The 24,390-nt window shown below is 45.3% G+C and overlaps 1 protein-coding gene and 1 non-coding gene across 2 annotated transcripts in view; both read left to right on the forward strand.

Annotated features, from left to right (window-relative positions):
• Window positions 1–776: 776 nt before the first annotated feature.
• LOC135397498 (uncharacterized) overlaps window positions 777–24,390 on the forward strand; it is a 38,405-nt gene continuing 14,791 nt past the window's right edge. The window contains exons 1-6 of the mRNA XM_064629101.1: window positions 777–852; window positions 14,307–14,486; window positions 17,950–18,789; window positions 19,878–20,054; window positions 20,134–20,313; window positions 20,701–20,880. Of these exons, the coding sequence (XP_064485171.1) occupies window positions 777–852; window positions 14,307–14,486; window positions 17,950–18,789; window positions 19,878–20,054; window positions 20,134–20,313; window positions 20,701–20,880 (1,633 nt within the window). The remainder of the gene's footprint in view (window positions 853–14,306; window positions 14,487–17,949; window positions 18,790–19,877; window positions 20,055–20,133; window positions 20,314–20,700; window positions 20,881–24,390) is intronic.
• Window positions 4,272–4,344, forward strand: Trnaa-ggc (transfer RNA alanine (anticodon GGC)). Its single transcript has one exon. It is a non-coding gene; the product is annotated as a tRNA-Ala (tRNA).

Genomic DNA, 24,390 nt, shown 5'->3' on the forward strand with positions numbered 1-24,390 from the left:
CTGCTCCCCACCGTAGCAGACGAACCGTCACGAGGTGTCGTCTGCAATAATGAACTCCTTTGAAACCTCTACTTTTTTTGTCCTTTACCTCGCTCGTACACGCCGTACCACAGCCTCACTCACGTGAGTCGCACATATTTTATGAGAAACATTCGTGAGCACAGAGGATGGTTGCGGGTTGCCCCAGAGACTACTATGCTAACTTGAACTCCGTACTCCGTAGAAACTCTTTTCGCGTTCTTTTGCGCCAATAAAACACGTATCTCTACCATCGTCATCCTCTTTATGTGTGTTGACAAACCAGCAGCAAAACAATGCAGCCACTCCATTACCCTGTCATGAGTGGCCTGGTCCGCACTACAGCAGGCCGGGTGAAAGGGAAATCTAATGGTAATCCTCAAAGTTTGCATTTTAGGCACACGTTAACCTTGAAACCACCTTCGTTCCTTCCTGAATAGAAAGTGGACCAAGTCGCCAAAATCTTTCCAAGCCATCGCATATAGACGACGCAACAATGAACAACAGACGACGCATACAAGTGTGTTTCCCCCGGACAGGCCCTTTGAGGTGATCGTCCTCCGTACTTCTTCAAGTGGGTCAGGAACTGCATCCGGATGCACCTGCGGGATTGGGCGTCGCGCAACGTCACGGATGACGTCACCACGTTTCAAGCAGTAGCCGCGTTCAAAAAGAAACGGGTCACGAATTTGGGAACTCCGAACGCCAGTTGCTCGCAGGGCCGGTCTGTGTGAGGATCGCTGGTGTATTGTGCCGCCATGGCGGGTTGGATACCATCTCTCTGCGTGTGTGCCGCCTTGTCGTGGATGATATTTTGTAGCACCGTCAGTGCAGGTATGTTTGTTGCCCTTCAAGGGTACTTTGTAGTTGACGAACTCAAACGAGAAAGGGATCGGTTCTCGGAAGCGGGACGGTGACTACAAAGACGTTGGGGGTAGTTGACAGGTGATACAGAGGTGGTTTGGGAGTTGCGATAAATGTCCATCGACAGCGGCGTAGTTCGCTTCGCGTGAGGGCAATGCTTATTCCTAACAGTCATGTTGCGTGAGGATTGAGCACCACCAAAGAACCTCTGTATAAACCACACATGTAAGCTGAAACAGAGTTTCATGTACACAATAGCACGGCAGTTGCACCCATTAAGGTTCTCGATCAACTTTACTCTGTTTTACATGAATAAGAGATTGGCTTCTAATGTTTTCGGGCCGTGAACTCACCTTCTGATGTATTAAAACTGGCTGTTTATGCAACAACAATCAGTGAGAAATGCCACGCGACAGAAAGCAATTGAGTAATTCTGAATTGACGCGTTTCTGTTCTTTCTATTTTTGTATATTTTATTTGTATTTCTCATTTTCTTTCTTTTTTTTTAGTTGCAGAATTGGTCGGGAGCCAAATTCAATTCATCCACATTTTTTTTAAATGTACTTATCCACTAATGAGTTTCTGCAGATTGTCATTTTTAGTAGCATGTATTCAGTGGGACGTCTGGTTTTGTCTTATACTGCGAAAATTAAGATATATACGACACGTTGCTACACATTTTTTTTAGTCACTTACATCGTATCCTCCGTTCCTGAAACTCAAACGCATTCTGAATTTAGCACTTGCGCTCCCATCTTGGCATGTCATCTCAATTGTTGATCACCCGTTCTCGTAACGTACCCTAAGTAATTGTAAAGCTCATTTGCGTGTTGCGCGGAATTCACTATCAAGACGCGTATGTCATGTCTAATACCGCGTTAAAAGCGCTCAACTAACACAGACGAGACGACACACACAATTAGCGCTATCCCTGTGTATTGTCTCGCTTGCGTTATTTGAGCGTTATGGAACGTCAACACCAACAGGGCCAAGCTCACACGTTGTGTTGTCTGTACGCTATAGTGTGCCCAGTGAAGAAGTCGTACGCAAATTGGAGTGCACACAGCGACTAAACGGCTGCGCTCTTAACGTGACGTCATTACTCGCAAGTTCCGTGAACTTGGCCTCTAAAAATCGCCTTAGCGTCCAGCAGCGTCCTCTGGCGCTCAAGTAAAAGAGCTCGTATATATGTAATCGTTTGTCGCGAAGCCGTGTAAAAGTGCTTGCTCTTACAAGTGTTGATGCGGTATTACGGTTCAAAATGTGTAGTGAAGAGTGGAGACGCTATAGGAAAGCGGTAACGTGGTAGGGTTGGCAGTCAGTAGAATGCGCTGTAGGACCATGTACGAAAGTATGACATTTCATACGTACACGGTATTCTGTCCGTCGACAGTTCCTATATGATCGGGTTCATGTACGGCGCTATTTGCACATCCTGGTAGAGCGAATGTATTGGACGAGGAAGTGTTAGGCGAATGTAGGATGGAAGTGAGCCAGTCACGAAGCAGCTTAACCACGTGACAAAGCGTGTAAGCTGTAATGAGGTTGTGATGCATAAAGATTGATCGCAAGACATGAGGCAGCGCATTGTGTTTACATAGCTTACGTTATAGCGTAAGTTCCTTTCGGGTCAATTCGAGGATGATTCATTTAACACTGACGTTTTCCCTGATTTATTTATGCTAACGAGAGGATGGTTGCAGGACAAGTGTGTTGCATCCGAAATACGGAAAAGTGTCTATTGGGGGTACGTCCGGACATTGGAAGATTCAGCGGAGATTTCACGTTCCAACACGAAATGAGGTGGGGATATGTTTATTGAAAGAAGAAGGGAAGTAAGGTTTGGGCTGTATGACAACATAATGTCTAGGAACATGCATGGAACGATGAAAACAACGAAAATTGTTTCGAACTGAAGAAACCCCGAGACGATGGACACAGAAAAAGAGGAGACAAACACAACGAGGTTTTCTTTTTTTGCGTGTGTCCCTCGTCTCGGGGTTTCCTCAGTGTGGATCTATACCACCAGCTCGCTTGCTTCCTAACTAACCTACGAGAATTGGCCGAGGCTGACCACAATTAGGCATGCCGCAGACACTTAAGCCAGCTGTACCTTCAGCATTTAATGTGAAGGGGAATAGTATTCGAGAGATACTGTACATTTGAGCTGCAACTGTTGCCGGCGCTTTTCTTTGTAAATACACATTAGTAAGAGGGGGACAAAGGCTTTACGTGAATCGCTCTCCACATTTTCATTGCTGCTCATTCCACTACATATTATGTATTTGTTGTTGAGGAGGATTTTAGCTGGGCGGCACCCAGCAGGGGTCTCCTGCTAAACTTTTGGAACAGTTTTAATGACGTGAAATTAACATAGAATGGAGACAAGCAAAAATAAGCAAACGCACGTACACAGCTTTGAGTTACGAAGATGCACTTTGTCAAAATAATCATGCAGGGTGTCTCAACAAGCATGCGCCCACGTTTTAAAAAAAAGGCGCAGCGCTCTCCGTCAACGAACCAAATCAATGTTGTTACGAATCGTGTTTCGTGGTTCCGAGTACTTTTCATTAGGCCTATTTAATTACTAGATCAGATTAATTAGATAACTTTGTCAATTGGAAAGTTATGGAGTGTATATTGACAAACATCCGATCAAGGTGTTTCCAGCCAGGTACGCCTTGAACGGCTTTTTCTTTTTTTCCTAAGGAGAAAGTCACCTTAGCGAAAGGAAACTTACCTTATTGGAAACACCTCACGTCTCATCTGAGGACAGCTCTTCGCATACTATCAAGAAACCAGCATTGATGCGTGCTTCGCTCTGCTCTACGAAAATCAAAGTCTTCATTCCGAAGAAGGCGAATTCGGTTGCCCTCTATTCTTCTACCTCCTGCAGTAGAAGCATTCGCGCATTGTGATGAGTTATACTGATTCACAGGCGTTCAGAAAAAGGATAATTTTACACGTACATTACCCTGCATTATTGGGGTGGACCTCGATATTCCCGGTTGCAAAATCCCCGATCTGAAAATTCACATTCTAGAAATAAGGAAAATCAAGGGGAAACATGAAAGAACTGATGTTCGGAGGCTGGAACAACATAGAAGGAACAAATACATACAAGGCCTCAATTTGCCTGAGAAATTAACGATGAAAGATGAAAGTCACTTCTCAGTCAAATTGAGGCCTTGCATGTACTGGTCCCTTCTATGTTGTTCCAGCCTCAGAACATCAGTTCTTTCATGTTCAACAGTTGCCGCCTGCGTCGTCCCGTCGTATGAATGTCTGTATGAGTGAGCAAAAATGTAAGAGTGAAAGGAGGATGAGTGAGAGAGTGTGGCTGGTTTGTCCCTTCAGATGACGCACCCTGGAAGTCACTGAGAAGGCGTGTTAGCTTAGCTCAATTGGTAGAGCCCTGGACCGGCAATCCAGAAGATGTGGGTTCGAGTCCTACAGCTAGCTAACCTTTTCAGTGACTTTCATCTTTCAAGGGGAATGCTCGACTGCTTCGTAAAATGATATGTCGTGTTTCAAAACACGACATCAATATATAACCACTCACATTCATAGGTTTTCCATGTCTGTCCAAGTCGTTTTAGCGAACGAAAGCCACATTTTAGCAGCCGCTAGGCTTAGACGGGCGGACACGACGGAGCAGCCTGTAGGTTAGTTTATTATTAGGTTAGTCCAAGTTCGGTGTTTGCATTTGCATGTCCAGGTTAGCCTAATTTCGGCGTTGGCAGTTTCCCGTGCGCGACTTCGCATTTTATAGCCTAGCCAGATGGCATTTATTTACAGTAGCTTATTTCTCAGCGGGAATTTCGATCACTTTATTCCGAGGTACACTCCATTGTTGCGATTGACATATACTTTCTATTTCGGGATGTTGTTACGATTCACTTGTGGCAGGCATTTCCCTAAAGTTCTACGCGTCGGCGGCTTTTTTTTTTTTTTTGCTTCGCCTGACTGCGTGTACAGCATATTATCTACACCGATAGATTCATTATTCCAGAGTGTCCGCTTACAACATATTAAATATCGAGTCCGCGGTAACAAAAGTGATCTATCGCTCTTTGCAGCTGATAATGCGATGATGGCATCCATCCGAGTGGCCCGCGTCGTGATGTAACCTATTATCCAATCGTGGTCTCTCGCGTGCAGCGAACCCTGTAAAACTGGTGACATCGATAGCCCGAGTGCTCATGTAGGCCACGAGCCGATTGTTCCTACTCTGTACTACAAGAGGTTATGCACGCAGACACATATCGCCTGTAACGATACTGGGCCGGTTGTCACGCGGACGAGGAGCTTCTCTCAAGACAATGGTCGTGTGTGCCGAAAAACAAAGCCAAGTTGTTTGAGCCTGTCAGAAGCGCGTGAACGGTGAAGCATTTTCGACGTTTCTGCCCGTTGCGGTTCAGCGAAATTGGTTTTTCCTTTTTTTTCGAGGGGGAGGGGGGGGATTAATTGGCAGAAGAGAAAAAAGGAAAATGAAAGATAAAAGGGGAAAGGCCAGCCAGGGGCAGCACGCCGGCTTGCTATTCCCAAAAAAGAAGAATAAAAAGCAACATAGAAATTAATAAATACATAATTCTAAATACATAATGAATAAATTCTCGGGATTTGCAGCAATACGGGATGTACCGTATCGACACTATTGTAAAAGGAAGAAAAGTGATCGAAAGGTTGTGGGATGTGAGGCTGCCCTGAGGCTGGTCAAGCACTTTTCATTGACTTGCTAAGGAACGACGGTCTCCCTTGTACGTTTCAGCTGAACTTTTATACCTCGTGCAATGACATTTTCTGGTCAAGAGGGGCTCATGTGGTAACTATTGGATTTCTGCTATGGATATTTCGCAGTGTACGTAGCTTTTGGAATGGTATGCGTGGAAATTAATGTTATTATGCCAAGGACTTGGACCGTTAGTCAGTCATCCATTACCTCATCTTGTCATATCACATGTTGACAAGTGTGACCCGTGGCGGCGAGCCAGTGATTAAGTGGGATATGTCATCCTTCATCGTCACTCTATGTATTCCTTGTTGTTGATGGTGTAATGTTTACAGTCTCCTATTTATTCTCTTTCATACTCGAATTTGCGCGATAGAACTAGATTTCTTTTTCTTTTTTTACTATATGAACAGTTGTTATCGAGCACCTTACAGCGTGTAGCGCTCACATACATAAAGGATGTGCTGAACTAAAAGGACGAAATTTGCGTCATTCGAATACAATTTTTCACGTACAGCACAAAGTGGAAAGTTAGGCTCGTACACGTTTATAACCTCAATCCCCTTGGCATTTCCTTCCCTGCCTAAGCGGGCGGTCACTTTCCTCGAATATCTTTAACAATGATCGCTCAAGGGTCACTTGACGATGCCTTGCACTCTATACTATAGAACCATTGAGGTGTGCGTAAGCTATTGCGGCTTTTTGCACGCCCCTTTTCTTTATTTGCCCGAGTTTCTGAACCGGGACAGCCACATGAGTTCTCAATTCTTCTGTCACCATCAACCTAGAACTTTTCCTTTACGACGATACATTACTCTGGCGATTTTGAGCGTCCCGTGACCTATTTGCTTAGCGACTTTCTGCCTGCAATAGGTCGTATCTGTTTTGCTCGCAATGAGTGCTATTGTATGCGTAGACTGTCCAGAATTTTGCGTTGTTGGTGTTTCAATATACGTAAATACTACCTAGAAACTTGCTTAAAATGAATCAATCAATCATCCTGCGGGCATTATTCAGCACGAAAGCTTTGTTGCAAGGAGAAAGCATCTGGTGTAGAGACTCTAGTTTTAAGAGGTTGAAAAACCCATCTTAAACTGCATGTGTTTCATGCACTATATTTGTTGCATTGTTGTCAATATATTCCATTCAAGTCTTACTTATCTCCTGTGCACGCGTTTCTTACGACAGGAAAGCAGCGTTTTCACAAAGTTCGACAGACCGTGTGCACTTGATTCTATGGTCTTTTTCCGGGACCATTTTTTCAGGACACATGACGTGAAGAACCAGACGCTGATACATAAAGTCTCATCTGGTTTTGACCAGGAAAATCACACGAAAAAACAAAAGGTTTCAAGTGAAACTCGTCTTGTAATTCCGGCAATACTTGCAAAAAATGCGTTCGACCCTGTAGCCAGTATATGAAATGAAAAGTAAAATTATTATGCAGAACACAAAATTAGAACCGACTTTGACCTGTTATGTGCGGCATTTTTCGATCCGCAACACTGGTGGCGTTACAATGATAGCAACAGCCAAGATGTGGAGCGCGTGGTTTTCTGCGGAGTGCGCGTGCACACACGGCGCACGAGCGACGTGCCCTGACGTCACAGGTAGATTCAGTTTGGAGAAGAGTCTAATACCCAAATGAAAATAGATTTGAAGATCACCTGGTGATTTTATGCTGTACAAATAGGACAAGAGAAAAAAATAAGGCTGTTCATACCAAACACTTTAAACGCGAAACGTGGTAGTCATTCTGGGCGGCCTTAAAAAAATGCACAGTTCCGTTTTAAGTACCGTATTTCCCGGTGTGTAACGCGCACTTGTGTATAAAAACGGGCCGAATTTGAAAAATGTTCGATGTATAATGTGCACCGGCGCATAACGCGCACCGCAATGGTGCTACAAGCTTCTGTACCGCCACCAGTCTACACAATAAACCAAAGCGGTGTATCATATATGCGTATGATATGTTTGAAACACATTTAATCAAATCCGTTAAACTCCGATGCAACAGCGTCGCTGTCATAGAGTACTTCTCCTCCCCTCTCTGCTTCCGTTTCGCGTCCCTTCTCAATCACGCCGTTCTTCTGAAATGAATTCAAGATTATTGACTGCTGAATAGCATCCTTAAGCAGCATCATTAACCTTTTATGAAGTTCAGTGCCCTTTCGCCGGTCTTGTCAACTGACACTAAGAGATATGGGAGAAAGCCACAGCACACTCTGGAAGAGGCTAGATTTTGTACGTCACCGACCTGAAAAGGAACTCTGCAGGAAAATATATACTTCCGTGTATATCGCGCAGGACCTCTTCAGAACACTTTTTTTTACTGTATAACGCGCGTTATACACCAGAAAATACGGTAATTTTCAAGTGAACCGATTGTTGGCAAAACATTATATAGGGCTGCGCGAATAGCCGGATTTCTGGAAATACCGAAGCGAATGTTTAGCTAATCGATTCGAATTTCGATTCGAAGGGATGTCACTTAATCCCGAATATGTCACAAGGGAATGTACAAGACAAAGTGAATGTTAAGAAGTTCGCAATGCATATAACACGTACATACGATGTACCTATGCCATTTATATTGATTTACGCTGCGTATTTATTCGGTTCTGTTACCTATCTATTCGCTTCGCATTTGCCGCTCTCGTATCTCTATTCGCTCCTTCGTGCGTTTTGGTTCCAAAATGATTATTCACACACCCCAGCAAAAAAAAAAAAAAATATATATATATATATATATTTTTTTTTATTTTTTTTTCGTCTGAGCAGTGCGACGTAGCAACAATCACGAAAAAACCTCTTGTTGTTGTTGTATCTTGTCTGTGGCGTTGCTCTAACGTTTCGAGGCACCACAGTAACTACACTCCAACAACGAGACGCTGCTAACATCCACCTCTCAGTGTATAGCGTCATCCTCTACACTGCTCTCTGGAAGAGATAATTTTCTGTCTTTGAAACAATCGAACCAGATAGGGGTAACATTTGGAGCGGTAGCGCGCATCCTTTTTTTGTGCGATGCTTCGCACGTGGGATGAGAAGCACGAGCGCCCATGAACTTGCTCCTCGGCAACAAGTGGGTTACGTATATACATACAACACACACGTCGTCTGACCCACTTCGGCGACTCTTGAAAGTTTGCGGGCGACCTAGCGGAGAGCAGTGCGTTGACGTCACTGCGCATTCCATCGGGCGCGTCCGCGTGCGGTTTTTGCCTGGTTCCCTTCATGCAAAAACGATTGCGCTCTTTATTAGTACGTAAAGGGTTGCGGCGTGGGTGTTTTGTGCGTTCCGCTGATCTGGTATTTGGTGACTCCGAAATAGTGCCATCGTGTGGGTTGGGTGACAATGAGGCTGGGTTACCGGAGCCGAATTGGAATGCTGATGAGCTCGGTTTTATATTTATTTTTTTTGTAGGAGTCGGTTCATGAGCAAGGTCACTCCTGGAATTTGGTTCGGGACTTTTTTGACTAATGGGTAGATGCTGTTTTTTTTTTTCATTCTCGTTTTTAAGATTCGTGTTTTATGTCTATCTTTTTCCCTTTTGCATAATATGTCACTGCGTTCCTGCGACCATTGTCGCACAATCATTCTTCCGATGCACGATGTAAAACCCAGAGACTAGGGAACACGAAGGGACAGACACAAACACGAAGTCTCAAGTTTTGAGACTTCGTGTTTGTGTCTGTCCCTTCGTGTTCCCTAGTCTCTGGGTTTTACATCATGCATCATCTTCACCAGCTCGCTTGCTTCCTAGCCATTTTTTCATTCTTCCGATATTTATTTATTGATTTAATAATACAGTCAGTCCCATACACGGTACTACAACAGTCTATATACTATACGGTTTTCAGTTTGAGTTTGATTATAGAAAAAAAAAAAAACCAGAAGATATTGAATTCGTCTTTTGACGAATTCTGCTACTCCCACGAAGGAAATTAAATGAATGAAAGGAGAAAGAAAGCTGTAAAGATGAAAAGCTAAAAATAGACAAACATCATCCCTCCAAGTCACCGAATTGTACGTGCACATGACTGTACGTGACAGGCTACATCCCCTAGAAGTGAACTAACTTGCAAGGCTACTCTACTCTACTGGCTGTACGGTTTTATTTAGAGGTTTCCCATATGTTATATAGAAAAACTCATACTGGAGAAAGCGCATTACAGAAAGGAGGCGCATGCTCCATAAACATGGAGGCATACCCAAGACCTAGCCAGCACATTGTCCCTTCTCCATGAATACGTAGTAGCCACACAATAGTGTTAAAGTTTTTGAAATGGTTTCATGCGTCGGTTGTTATTCGATGGTAATCAACGGTGAGCTAAAATGATGCAATGTCACTCCTCGACTTTTCGAATATGTTATCAAGCTGGAATGTAGAGATCTGTTAATGCGCGAATTCACAAAGTTTTGGTTACGACCGCTTTGTGTAACAACCTATTTTACCCGAAAGCCCTGATTTCTCTTTAGGCTATGCTAAAGAAAAAAAACTCTTTCACCGAACTTGCTTTGAGAATCCCCAGCACCAGCGCTCCTAAAGAGCATAGGAACTGTAATTGCCAGAAATCAAACCATCGCTCTACCACAACAACAAGTCCATCAACAAATACAATGATGATGATGAATGGGGAAATTCGCTCTACCACAGTTCAAGTTCCACTTTTGAATCGTAGCATGGCATTACGCATAGCAAACGCGTTTTCCAATGTGCAATTCTGCTCTGCTCCTTGAACAATTACCGAAAGCTTACGTTTCCTTAGCCGAATGTGCCATCAGCACTGAATTTCATCCCGAACTAGAGCTAGCAACATCACCAGATTTTTTTTTTATGGCCAACCGTGTGAGTTCCGTCTGTAGACTTATAGGTAGAGTCCTGCGTTTTCGGTTTTAATCGAGAAACACCGAAAAACAAAAGCCGGGTAAATTTTCCTTCATTCGGTTCTAATCGAAAAACACCGAATACACTCCAGGAACGATGGCAGAGATAAATTGCTGCAAATGCCGAGCAAGTTGTTGATGCAGATCAGAAAACCGTACAGAAATAGGATGGTGGTGAAAAATGCCCGTTTACTCCATATTTTTCCTACATATCCAATCTAATCCAATCCGTTTACTTTTCGTTAGCCGTAACACGCCACCGCGACGAACAACGTCATGTTGACTGAGCGTCGTGCGGAAATTACGTCGTGATTTCTATTCGCCGATAACTGTCGGGTAAACCATGTACACGCCAGGAAACACATCGAAAAACGCCGATTTCGTGACAATCAATAAACACCGAAAAACATACGTCGAATCCGCCGAAAAATGAAAACCGAAACGCGGAACACTATTTATATGGTCACGTGACACCGCGCGACAGTGCTGCCACCGTCACGTGATCGCCTGCGTTTACGATACCGCCGAATCTGTGCAAGCACGGCAATAACAATGCGAGACAACTCGACGATTTCACAAAACAGAAAAATGCTTTCAGTATTTCAAATTCAGCAATTTCGAAATTTCAAAACGAGTTTCGCCGGGAAGTTGCCGCAACTAAACGCCCTCTGCACGATGACCAAAATGTGATGACACTTTTATTACCCGAACATCGTAAAAAAAATATCTAATAAAGGAGATCTTTAGGTACGGAACATATTGTTGGTTTCATCATCTGCTTCCGTAATCGCGAAAGGTGGCGCACCAAGCGGTGTCAGGCGGAAGAGTTGATTGACGATGACGGATTGGCACTGATTAGTGGGTGCTCGACATTGAAACGCTGAAACGATATCCAAACGTTTACGAAACCCCGTGGATGAACGGGTGAAAATAGCGGAACACAATGTTGCCTGATCGGCTGCTTCCGTGACTAGTGGACCGAAACATAAATGGAGGTACAGGGCAAGCCAAGTACGCGGTGTCTACAGTTTATTCAACCCAGTTCTACCTCGATACTGCTGACGTACAGTAAAAACAGAAGGAAAAGGGCATATGGAACAAGAGGCAATTCTCTTTAGTTTTCTTTTCTGTCTGGATATACCGCGTTCTTGTTCGAAGCGTTTCTTACACTTGATTTTTCTTCCCTCAAAACTGAGTTCAGGTCAGCTCATACAAGGAGCTGATGTTCAGGAGCGAACTATTTTGTTTTCTTCCAAGCCATAGCGAATCCAGTCTTCACCAAGTATTATTCGGTTTCTAAGCTGTTTTTCACACCTGTCTTTTGACCTTTTCGGACACCATAGGACTTCGATCCTTATTGTGAAGAGGCTCATTATTTCATTCCCCACATAACCACCAGCAATGGGGTAGAGTATCGCCCCCTTGCGATGAAACTCCGCATTCATCGTCTCACAATAAATTTATTGTTTTCTCTTCCGTCAATGCCGAATGTTGGTGGATTATAATTGGAAGACAAGTATATTGAGTGGTAAGCAGCATTAGTATCAGCGGAACATTTTTATATCTGTCATCTAACGCAGGAATACCATAATAAAAGGGTTTAACAAACAGGGTGTGAGCAATGATACCTTTTACAGCCCCGGACATTTGTATACTATGTGTGACAGGACTAATGACACTTCGTACTTATTTACGACCACTTTTATGAAACTAAACCAAATTGTAATTTAACTAAATTAACTAAAATTAATTAACTAAACCTAATGATACGTAGACATAGCTGCCGGTTCGAGGACGAGATTGAAGGAGGTGCATACCGCCAACCACAGAGAGACCGATTGCGCACACGGAGTGAATGAGCATTGTCTTTGTCAGTATCCCGGTTCTATGTACTACCCGTGCCCACTAATCGGAGATGCCACTGCTACGGACGTACGATGAAATAAGACGAAAGTGTAAAAAGTAATGAAGCCGAATTGACAGTACCAGAATTGAATGAATTGACAGCACCAGATTGCGTGAAGCCACTTTCAACAACGTCATAGACAGTATCCATGGTTACTGACCTCCATTCTTGCAACGACTGATACTTTCAAATATTCCCAAGAACGGTCGACGAACGGAACTTGCTCCCGTCCGAGATTTTCCAGTCGGCCGGCTAATTTAGTCGAAGCGCTCGAGCGAATTTTTTTGTTAATTTTTTGTTATTGTGTCAATATGTATTGTGAACGGTACTTGTCCTGTTTTTCCGGTTTTCTTGTTGGCAACTTTTGGTTCAAGCATTTGCGCGGAACTTTTATGAATTTGTGAACGTGTCTTGCAAGCTTTTGCTCGCTGTCTGACGCTTGAGCCGATTTGTAGTGACCTGCTTTATTGAGGATACCCCCCCCCCCCCCCCCTGCCTGGGCTACGGCTCGCAGTTTGTTAAATAAATTCAAAAAAATTCACGAAATAACGCACGTGCTAGTTCTGTCGCCGCGTTATCAATACGAATTGACTACTTTCAGCCGCGGGAACCGTGATGTACCATGCAATGCCACATAGCACATAACCAGTATACCGAGTTGTTCAGCTCTTGGGTCCCTGGGATAACCCCCGCAACCAAAGACAAGCGATCTCCCTTCTATAGTTGCCTTCTTGAACCAGTCTGGACTCAGTAGGGAACTGTTCCTTTTTTTTTAATTCCGCGTCAGCGCCGCGAAGCAACTGTGGCTCTGAGCGGCGTACAGATGTAGACAGATGGAGAGAGGGCAGCAGGAAGGAGCGGGGGACAGGGGGGGTTAGTGTGCGTCCTGGACCGACTTCGAGGGGAACTGTACCGACATTCGTGTGGAAAGTCTGCCGGAAAACCCAGGGAAAACCCCAGACAGCACAGCCGGTGACAGGATTCGAACCCGCGTCACCTCCCACTCTCGCACCTCCCACAAATAAACAGGCCCTCAGTGCGCATGCGTACGGACAGTTTGTGTAGGACATCTGACGGTGTATTTTTCTTCTATGCTCTCGTATTTTTCGTTCTAGTCTCCGGGTGTGCTGCGGTTAGGCATCCCTGGCAATAGAGCAGTTGGCGCCTTTAGTGGCAACCGTGAACGTTCCAAGCTTTATTTATTTTGGAGTTGGAATAAAAATAAAAATATTTATTTTATTTTTTCTTACTTCCTAATGTCTATCTAATCTTTGTGGAATAGTACAGCGGCGATAGCTTTAACATAAAGCCTTCACGAAAACCTTCATGCTAAAGGCATGCATGTTTTCGGATCCGCGAGCCTCTGCGGATATCCGCATCTTATCCGCAAATAAGCATTTTAGTGTCTGCGCTGACGTCCGCTAGGTGGGGCCATGGTGGAGAGCGCCAAGTGAATGCAAAATGGTGTCGAAGCAGTGTCATCCCTCGCATTGCTGCGGCTTTAACTGTCATTACTAGAAAACTGTGGATGAGCAATGAGTGCGGATGTGCGGATATACTCAACATCCACGCTGTGCGGATACCCCTATTTCAACAAGCGCTTTTGCGGAAGCGGTCGCGGTTCTTACATGGGCGGGTTCCCTGCGGATGCTGTCAAAGTTATCCGCGCTTACCTTTAAGTATTGTGCACAGTTCCCCCACATATGGCGCCCGATACTGTTCCCCTGCCTTCTGCTTCCTCACAGGAAACTGCACTCTCAGTGAAAGAAGGAACAAATGAAAGGGAACAACCATCAAGATAGCGTCCCACTGATTGCATGGCGCAGTATATACCCGATACTCGGGCTATATATATGTGTCAGTGTTTGAATGATTCTTTTGTTCACTCCTTACAGAAAGGACCTGTGGATTTCCTGGTTTGCCGGCGCACGCGAGTGTAACCTTTTCGGACGAGAGCCTCAGAGTGGGCACCGTAGCCACGTACACGTGCGACCCGGGATACGAGCTCTTGGGGCCGGCAAGAAGAACGTGCAGCGAGGACGGCACATGGTTACCGCCAGGCGTTCCCTTCTGCGGTGAGAGAACTTTCCCTTAAAGAAAACACACACATACAGAGAAAGAGAGAGAGAGAGAGAGAAACTGGGATATCCAAATATGTGGCCGTGATGCATGGTATGACTATCAAAGTCGCAAGTGGAGGACGTGAGTGCTCACGAAGGTGACAACAGTGTGAAAGAACAAGAGCTAGTGCGAGTGTGGTGTAACAGTTAGAGCACATGACCGATAACAAGAAACTGAACTACATGTATAGTCGTGTTATCTAGTCCGTGGGCTACATGCACCGTTGGAGATAAGGAGACGCAATAGAGCGCCATGAGAAATACCACGGCGCCACCACGCAGTGTAGTGTCATGTGGCCAGTGCTAACAGCAAATACGACTAGATTTCTTTTCCTTCTTAAGTTGAACACGACTATATAGTAGTTGGTTGCGGTTCCAGCGCTCTGTCCTGACAACTCTTTCTATGTTAGCTAGCGCTTACTTTTGCAATATGAATGATAAAAAAGTTGTTTTTTGATGTTGATCTTATACTGGCTTATATGATTATATATTAACCCCGCTGTCAAACTATGCGCAGACTGAACAATACAAGCGGGATGACTCTTCTTCCTGAAGAGCACGCTGATGAACAACTACGCTCTGTGTGACGTTCAGTGTATTAATAAGCTTAGATAATGTGACGTGCCGTCATGAATAATGCCCGCAATGCCCCCATTCAAAGGCGATATAGATATCACCAATTTCCATTCCCCTTGACATGCAAAAGTGCGCATTGCGTGTTAGTAAAAAATGAAACACAAAAAATCGGAGCGTCAGAAAATTTATCGTGTGCCATGCACCCCTTCATCAGAAGGTAAAAAGAAAACGAAGTACCGCGTGGTGTACGGGTGAAAATGCAACGTTTTCGTCGCTGACCACGCGCTAAGAAAGATGAATACAAGACAGAACGAGCGACAAAGAAAAGCCAGAGAGCGAGCACAAAACTGCTTCGCCGTCTTTGCAGATGCGCCATCAAGTGCCGTCCTCTCCAGATGTGCACTTGAGACTCTCCATTCCATGTGTACTGCATTGGCTCACTTAGCCGAGCCGTGTGTTGCTCTCTGTTATTGAGGTTTTTGCTCGTACTTTTAAAAAGTTCAGGGAACACCTCATCGCCCCTTCTCCATCACACATAAAAGGAAAACTGACGGTCTCCACACATACACGTATAAAAAAAAAAGAAAAAAAGAAAAGAAAGGAAGGAAAAGAAAGAAAGGAAGAGAAAAAAAAAGTAATCTTTTCGAGGAGGATAATTTCTTCCTGGCTAAGACCAGTTTTCGGAGCATTCCACGCACGAGGGGGCTAACAAAATTGCCGTTCAGAGCATACCCATCATTCTAGCGGCAGCAAGGACGAAAGGAATTCTCCGTTTAACGTAACAAAAATTTCCAGTTCGCCTTTAATCGCCGCTTCTTAACTTTCTTATTCTTTTTTTTTAAAGTAACGACCACTTGTAAATAGAAAAGCACAGCGAAAGATGGGGCAGCATGTGGGGTCAGCCGAAATCAAACGCTTCAAAGACAGCCGCTTCCACTTCCCTCTCAGAAACTGAGCATCAATCCGTCACCGCGTCTCAACAGTGAGGTCAACGCGAAGAAGTTGTCCAGACCCTCCCAAAGTGCGTGGCTCGACGCGTGCGCGTCACCCGGTTTCGCATGCTCTGCTGGTCCGCCATTGTTGGGTCTACTATCGTCTTGTGCGCCTGCCAAGGTCGGCAAGTAGGACGCGTCTTCATTTCTAGGGCTCCTTCTGCCGTACTTATTTTTTCGTTTTCTTCTCTTCTTCTCTTATTTATTCCTTCGTTCCGGGTCACGACGGCAAGAGCCGTCTTTCCAGGTTCGCAGTAGCGAAAAAAAAAAAAAAAAAAAGAATGGACGGCAGCGCACATTGCTTTTGTTTCATTTTTGTCACGTTGCTGTTCTTCTGTCTCCATTCTCTTTACCTTTTATATATGTGCGCTTGGATTCTTCCACATTTTCTTCCCTGCTACACCGGTTTGAGCCATCTACTATGGGTGGAGAGGAACTAGAAAAACAAAAATCAAAATAAATAACGCGAAAAAAAAAAAGAAGAAAAAGCTAGAGAGAGAGTAGCGTACAGTAGACAAAGTAAACAGGTTCCGTTGTGTAAGCACTTTAGGAGATATCGATAGTGATTAATGAAGTCGTCTTAAGGCTCGAGACGCTGCCCATGACTTTCTGCAACAAATATGTTTTTGAGAAATAGTTTTTTTTTTTTATTCGAAAAGAAGCAGCAAATAGCGATGAGGGCATGCCGTTGGTTGGTCCTATCGGTCAAGGTTGTGAGCTTAAAGGTCGATGGCGTGGCAGGAGGTCTTTGAGGTGTACGAGGTCGCCATTAGTCTCGTTGGATGTTGTGGTTCACCGAGTACACATAGGTGTGTTGTAAGCATTAAAGCCACGCAACGGGAGCAGAGTCTACCAGTAAGAAAGTAGGAAACGAAAAATAGACGCGGAAATCGGTTGTCTTACGTAACGATATTTCATGCTGGCGCGTGGTATGAATTACATTGGAGGTCATCCACTCAGATATGAGTACAGAACAATATCCCAAAAAACATTACAAAGTTTCAAGATGGACAAAAACATTCGATCTCCCGTTTTGTGAGTGTGCGTATCGTGATATATTTGTCGGTGCTGTTTTTGTCGAAAATACTAACATATCGCGCGACACTGAATTGAAACGTGAATTTAGGATGTACGTGGCTGTGGAGACGAAGTGATCGTCAAAGGACTGAGAAAACTTGCGAATCCAAGCACTCAAGAACACGAAGAGTCAAAATATAATGTCCGCTCCGATATCTCGAAGGAAGTACATATCAGAGCAGACAGATCACGCCGCCTATGGGTTGAGGGCATAACGCCCAAAACCGTCGACTATTAAACTGCAGTGCTTAGTGATTGATTGAAAAAAAAGAAAAAGAAGAAGAAGAAAAAGGAGATGTGAGACCCGACAAAGTCCGGATAGGCTACTTCAGAACACGCGAAAGGAAAAGAAAGTAGGAAAACAGAAAAAAATGCAAACCCAAGATGACCAGGAGTCATTACAAGGATTCAGATAACAAGCAGGGTTCAGTTAATGCAGCAATAGTTTAAATGGCCGTAGTCTAAATGCACCAGTGACCCTTAACGCACTGCACAATGTACTCTGTCCTTAGGACAGTAGCTGATAAACACGGAGGCTTCAAAGGGTGTCGATTAAAAAAAAAGCGTGTATTAACTGCGTGTATGGCTGGCACTTGGTGACTCACAGACCAGCACCCAATAACTTTTTCGATGCTGAAAAGGCGGTTACCCAGATGGGCCAGCGACGATTCTAAGAGACGGCGATGATCTCTGCAACTCCAGTGCTGTCCGTGTGTTGCTTACTCACTAGATATCTTTCCCCTGTCTGATGGCGTAATTCCTAACGTTCGCAGTTTTAAACGTGGCTGCTGGCAAGGCCCCGTTACAATCCAGTACCATAGGAGACGGCGTCCCCCAGAAGGCGGTGGATGGCAGCACGAGCGCCTTCTTTACACCCGACACTTGCGCGCTGACCGAACCGGAACCTAACCCCTGGTGGTACGTGAACCTGCTCGAACCGTACTCAGTTCAGCTCGTCCGCATCGACTGGGGAAACAACATGCCATCCGCCACCGTCGTCGTACGCGTCGGCAACAAGCGTCCAAATCACGGCGACAATCCCGTCTGCAACCGCTTCAACGGACCCCTCGAAGAAGGACGACCTTTGTTCTTGCCATGCGCGACGCCAATGCCTGGGGCCTTCGTCAGCGTTCACCTAGAAGGGCCCGGACCTCTGTCTCTGTGCGAAGTGTTTGTCTACACGGACCAGGCGCTTCCCGTGGAACGTTGCCCGTCCTTCAGAGACCAGCCGCTCGGCTCAACGGCGACTTACAACGGGAAATGTTACATCTTTTACAACAACCAACCAACTCACTTCGATGCGGCAAGAAGGTTCTGTGATTCGCGGAGTGGGAACTTGGTCGACGAGACGAGTCCAGCTCTACAAGGATTTTTGAGTTGGGAGTTGTACAGGAGGCATAGGCACGACACCAACGCTGGACAGTACTGGATGGGGGCGACGAGAGATCCTCTGGACCCGACGTCCTGGAGGTGGCTCAACGGTAGAGAAGTCACAATTTCCTTCTGGAATTCTCCGGGAGGACAGAACAACTGTTCCAGGTTTGACGGCAGGAGAGGATGGTTGTGGTCGGACACCGATTGTGAACTGAGTCTGAACTTCATCTGCCAACACAGTAAGTATACGTTGCCTTTTGTACCTCTATGCTCCGGTTACACGCATTTCAGCCGGGTGTTAAGAAGGATTTTTTTTTATTTTACTTATCAACTTATCTCGAGCAGGAAATCAAGTTTATATTCTCACTAAGTAGGCCAAATGTAGTTGTATACAAAAGGGTTTATTATCGCGTATGCGTAGTAAGGTACACAAAGGTGGGAACAAATCGAGGAGATCGGTGGGAGATTAGAGAACAAAGAGAGGTCGGTGGAGAGCACGGTGACACCCGATATTCCTATTTCGTCCCTCATTCAGCCCTCTGAGAAGCAGATTCATACAGACACACAATATGTGTTGTCACACAACATCGCGTGTTACTCATAATGTAATGCGAGTACATAGCAACAACACGATCTCCAAGACGCGCGTTCCTTACAATACATTTATGGTTCCGGCCGCGTTGTGTACACTTGACGCAAAAATGTTATCGGAATATTTTTCTGGAAAGTCGACACATTCTGTAAAATTCGAAATATTCATCTGCTCCGTGTCACGGTAGTTTCTAAGATGTCGGCGCTTGTCGCTAAAAATGTTTCAGGAGTTACACTCCCTTGCCCTTAGCGCGTGGAGAATTCCTAGATCTCTAACATTCCCACCTATAGCAAATTCCATATTTCCGACCTCCAATTCATGTGTGATACCGGGTGCTTGTATACTCGACCATAACGTCGTACCAGAGCCCAACTGTTAAGCTAAGAAAGAAACCGAGGGTCGGTGACCACCATGTATAGCAGAACTGAAGCGCATGAGAATTTTAACGATCATTGCACAAACACTTTCAATTCCACAAGGGAAGTGAATGTGGCGGTTGATTTTGGTATCTTATATCTCACTATGTATACCGACGCTACATTCATTGATACTTGCAAGCGGATAAACGCCCTGCAAACCACTTTAGCGGCATAGTCTCCCATGCAGAGTCTTCGACCGTAACGGCGCGGCTCTGCACTGCGCGCTCAGTGAAATCCGTCCAGTCATGTATTTGTAAACTGGCCTTGAGGTCATGCCGCGTATTTCTAAATCCTACACGTGCGTTCCCCCAACCAGGACCGACAACATGCGGCAAGCCGGAACGACCGGCTAACTCAACAATCCTGGCTCAGAACTTCGAGGTCGGCTCCGTGATCGAGTACCGGTGTTCACCGGGTCACCTGCTCGTTGGGCCTAATATCAGAACGTGCCTGCCAAACGGCTTCTACAGCGAGTTTCCACCCAAGTGCAGATGTAAGCCCTATACACACTATTGTCGTCCATGAAGCACGGCCCAGTTGCACTTCCTATTCTCGTCTTTGTCTCTTTGCAGATCTCGAGTGTGGCCCGCCGGCGCCTATTCCTAATGGCTCTCTGGATCTCGTCAATGGGACGAGACATTATCTAAGCGTAGTCCATTATACCTGTCGAGACGGATTTGTACTTGTCGGACGAAGTACGCTAGTGTGTGATGTGGATCAGCGCTGGAACGGTCCTCCACCCCGATGCGAACGTAAGATTATGTCTTGTCTATCTCTCTCTCGCTTAATGGGACACGTTAGCTATAAGCCATCTTTGTGCACTTATTGGACGGCGTTGCTGTTTCCGGTTTGAGAAAAAAAAAAAAAGCTGATTGGAGAAATGCGTCATCTGCTTCCACACGCAACTAAAGGTTGCGACTGCGCCGAGTTGTTGCCGGTGCAACGGTCCTTACAGTTCTTGCAGTCCTTACAGTGCCTACTGTTCTTATAGTGCAGTACTTACTTGGAAATACCACAGCTCGGATGTTTCTCGATTACCGAATCGAGGAGCCATCTCCAGAAAGTGTTGTTCTGTAGCTGACGTGTGGTCTTCCAAGTCGGTAACTAGGCTTCACTGAATGCTTCCTTTTCGGTACCAGCTGTGATGTGCAGAGCACCGCCTCAGGTTGCCAACGCCAGGATTCGTCTGTCAGCTGCATCGACGGTGTTTGGAACTGCGGCGGAGTACGACTGCGAACCTGGATTTATTCTTCGAGGCTCGTCAGCGCTCACCTGCGGCGCCACGGGATTTTGGGAAGGCGAGGTGCCCTACTGTGAACGTGAGTTTGCCTCTCTACCCTGTTGCGCGTTAGCGTGACAAGAATATTGCGACGTTCTGAGGCTACCGAATGCGTACAAATGACGCGATAAGAACGCAAATAAAAAATAAAAATAACCGAATAAACAAATAAAGAAAGAAGCAAGTAAGAAATAACGTAATAAGAACGCATTGGGGGAAGGGATTGCCCGTCGTCCTTTCCAGTCAGAGTTGGCAACACAGGACAGTCCGCCCTTTAGGGTTCTTAAAGAACGCACTCGTACAGCGACACCCCCCAAGTCAGCCGTCGGGTGTTCGGTTCATCGTTCAACTACTTTGATCACTCCATAATCATTTTCCATTTGGACATTCATTATGCTGTCATCACATCCGTCATTAACCCCACCGACCCCTGGTGGCTATTAACTACCCTCCAACATGACAAGTGAGCTGGAGCAGGGTCACCAAATAGGCTGATGTACATTAATGGTGTACCTCAGTGTCATTACTCTGCACCCTATATTTAGTGACTGTAAGACGGAGTAGACGGCCTCACACTTGTGGAGCCACAATCGGGGGCAATTCAGTACAGAATAAGCCTATTTTTAACTCAAACTAAATCCAATCCAATCCATGATTACAATCAGATCTTAAGCACCAAATCCACGAATTCAGTCCGAGAATTCGCTTGTTGCCAAAGTACTCGTAAGTATCCACCTACGCATTTCATAGTATCAATACTCGAATTCGCTTACGAATATGGCCCGCAGAACAGCCTCGTCCTTAATAGCGAGTGTCCCATATTGCCCTCTTACTGGGGAGCGAACAGCAGGTGAGCGCTTTTCTATTCCTCATGTCTGCTTCTTCTTTATGTCATTTTTTGTTCTTCTCCGTGACCGTTTTATGGACCATTCAACAAAGACTCATATGCTGCAAATAACATCGCGAACCGTTCACGGTTACAAGAGGGGCATAATCGTACTTGCTCCGTGACCGACTCTTCGCTACTCTTCCTTGAACAGTGACCGCACTGGGAGACGTGCACGTGTTTCAGCCATCATTTACGCCGGGAGACTGCTAGACAGCGTAGACGTACCTACGCTGCATAGTATTTCATCAGTTGCTGAATCTCTGTCGCGTTCGAGACACTCCGTCGGCTCTATTCTGAATCCTGCGTCCTCTTCGTCGCGCGTAACAGCATTGGACCGGCATTCTCCGATCTGGCATAAGCTTTCCGGTCGAAACGTCTGGCGTTTCCTCAACTTCTTCTGAAGGAGCGCGAAGGCGTTCTTTTAATGACGAGCGCCCTCTCAATAATTACCCCCGCCTACTTCCTGGAAAACCGAGGAAGGTGCAGCAATAGCCCGTTGTGCTGCATACTGCCCCCTTGTTACCGGTTAAGTGTGAAAGGAAGACGGGTTAGAAAAAAATGTACAGAAGATGGAGAAATGGCGTGAGAAGAGGTTAGCTAGGAAGGGTGTGTACATAATAGGAGGCGTCGGGGTCTTTTTCTTTTTGTCTCGCGTGGTGTGCGGTATTTTGTGAGGTTCCCGATGCAAGGAGGGTACGTTTAGCCTCAGCGACGTTCTTGCTGAATGATGCCACTTGGCAAAGTCGTCTGCTATATAGCCGTGCTTCCGTATGGCTTAGTGGTTAGCACACCCGAGCATAATTCAGACGTGCTTGGTACAATCCCCAGCCGCTGTCTTGCGTTTTCGACGTTTGTCTGTTTTTGTGCTCAAGCCTCAGATGACAGCTACTTTCCGAGAGCCAGCAGGAAGCCAGCGTTCGTAGTGAAGAAGGAGATGAGGGAGGAAAAAGGGGGAACCAACACCAATCTTGCACAGATGGCAAATGATGGCAATATTTTCATGTCGGGCTGTCGCCCCCACGGTACCGTCATTGACCAGGCGGTATAGGCATTTCTTTGTGGAATACATGTTTTCTGTCTGGCCTAAAAAAAAACGAGGCATTTCTGCGGAAGACGGGATTTCTGCGGAAGACTAGCGGATCGCTAGTTGCACTTTATGTGCCCCATTACGTTTTCATTGATATGGGTGGCAGAAAATGTGTCTGAAGAAGACTGTGCGAAACACGTTATTTTTCCCCCAAAATGCCCCAAAATGCGCACACGCCAATGACTTTTTTACTTTTTTAAAACTCGGTGAGCTGTGTTAGCATCACCATAAAACCTTCTTGTGTTCTGTCCCCGTAATAGTACCGTACACATTGTTCCGTTTAATTTGTAACTTTTGGTTCGTAGTGTTGTCCTTTGCAATATCCGTATATATTATTGCATGCTTTATTGAGCTCTCTACATTTCACATTCGCAGAATTCGCGGTCACCCTCCCGTCGGCACGCTCCACCGCTATACCGAACTGTATTGCGGGAAGCGGCCTTGCAGGACAGGAGTACAATGAGAAATTGCGTTTATGCCAATTAACACCAAAACCGAATAAAAATTTTAAGATGTCATCGTCTAAGAAGTAAGAACAACATGCAGAGAACTCCTGGAAACAAGAATGGCAGCAGCAGAATGTATATCTAGTGCACCCAGGTCAAATGAATTTTAATGCATTGCGCCTATGGGGATTTCGTCGATTTTTGCACAGGGCCCATTTTTAGACCATGATTTTTCGACAAAGAAAGTAAAATTTTTGAAATGTCATCGCCTATTTTGAATCAGTACATCCTCCAGGCCACATATCAACCGCCGCACGGTGTGTGAGTGTTAACCCTGATGCACCCTGGGCCTTTAAACATGCGTCCCAGACAAGCATCCGTTCTTAGGCGTCCGGCGCACTAAGTTCTAGTATTACCGTAATACGCATGCGTCGAAACTCGGAAACAGTTCGAAAGGCGAAGGGCTATTCCTTCCGGATATCCAAAGGGCACACCCGGGGTGCAACAGGGGAACGAGACCCGGGTCTGGGATATACTCTGGGATATTAATTAATAATATACAGACTAAATAAATAGATGATGACATCTCTGATATCAATTTTATATCAAGTGTTATTATCAACCAAAGTTGATCAAAATGTCATTTTGGCGTCTGGGACGGCCGTCTGGACGAAGATTTGAGCAAACGCGCCGACCGTGGGTGCAACAGGGGAACGAGACCCGGGTCCGATACTCTGGGATATTAATTAATAATACACAGACTAAATAATTAGATGATGACATCTTTGATATCAATTTTATATCAAGTGTTATTATCAAGCAAAGTTGATCAAAATGTCATTTTGGCGTCTGGGACGGCCGTCTGGACGAAGATTTGAGCAAACGCGCCGACCGTGGGTGCAACAGGGGAACGAGACCCGGGTCCGATACTCTGGGATATTAATTAATAATATACAGACTAAATAATTATATGATGACATCTCTGATATCAATTTTATATCAAGTGTTATTATCAACCAAAGTTGATCAAAATGTCATTTTGGCATCTGGGACGGCCGTCTGGACGAAGATTTGAGCAAACGCGCCGACCGTGGGTGCAACAGGGGAACGAGACCCGGGTCCGATACT

Source organism: Ornithodoros turicata, chromosome 6 (assembly GCF_037126465.1).
Source record: "Ornithodoros turicata isolate Travis chromosome 6, ASM3712646v1, whole genome shotgun sequence".
Classification (NCBI taxonomy): domain Eukaryota; kingdom Metazoa; phylum Arthropoda; class Arachnida; order Ixodida; family Argasidae; genus Ornithodoros; species Ornithodoros turicata.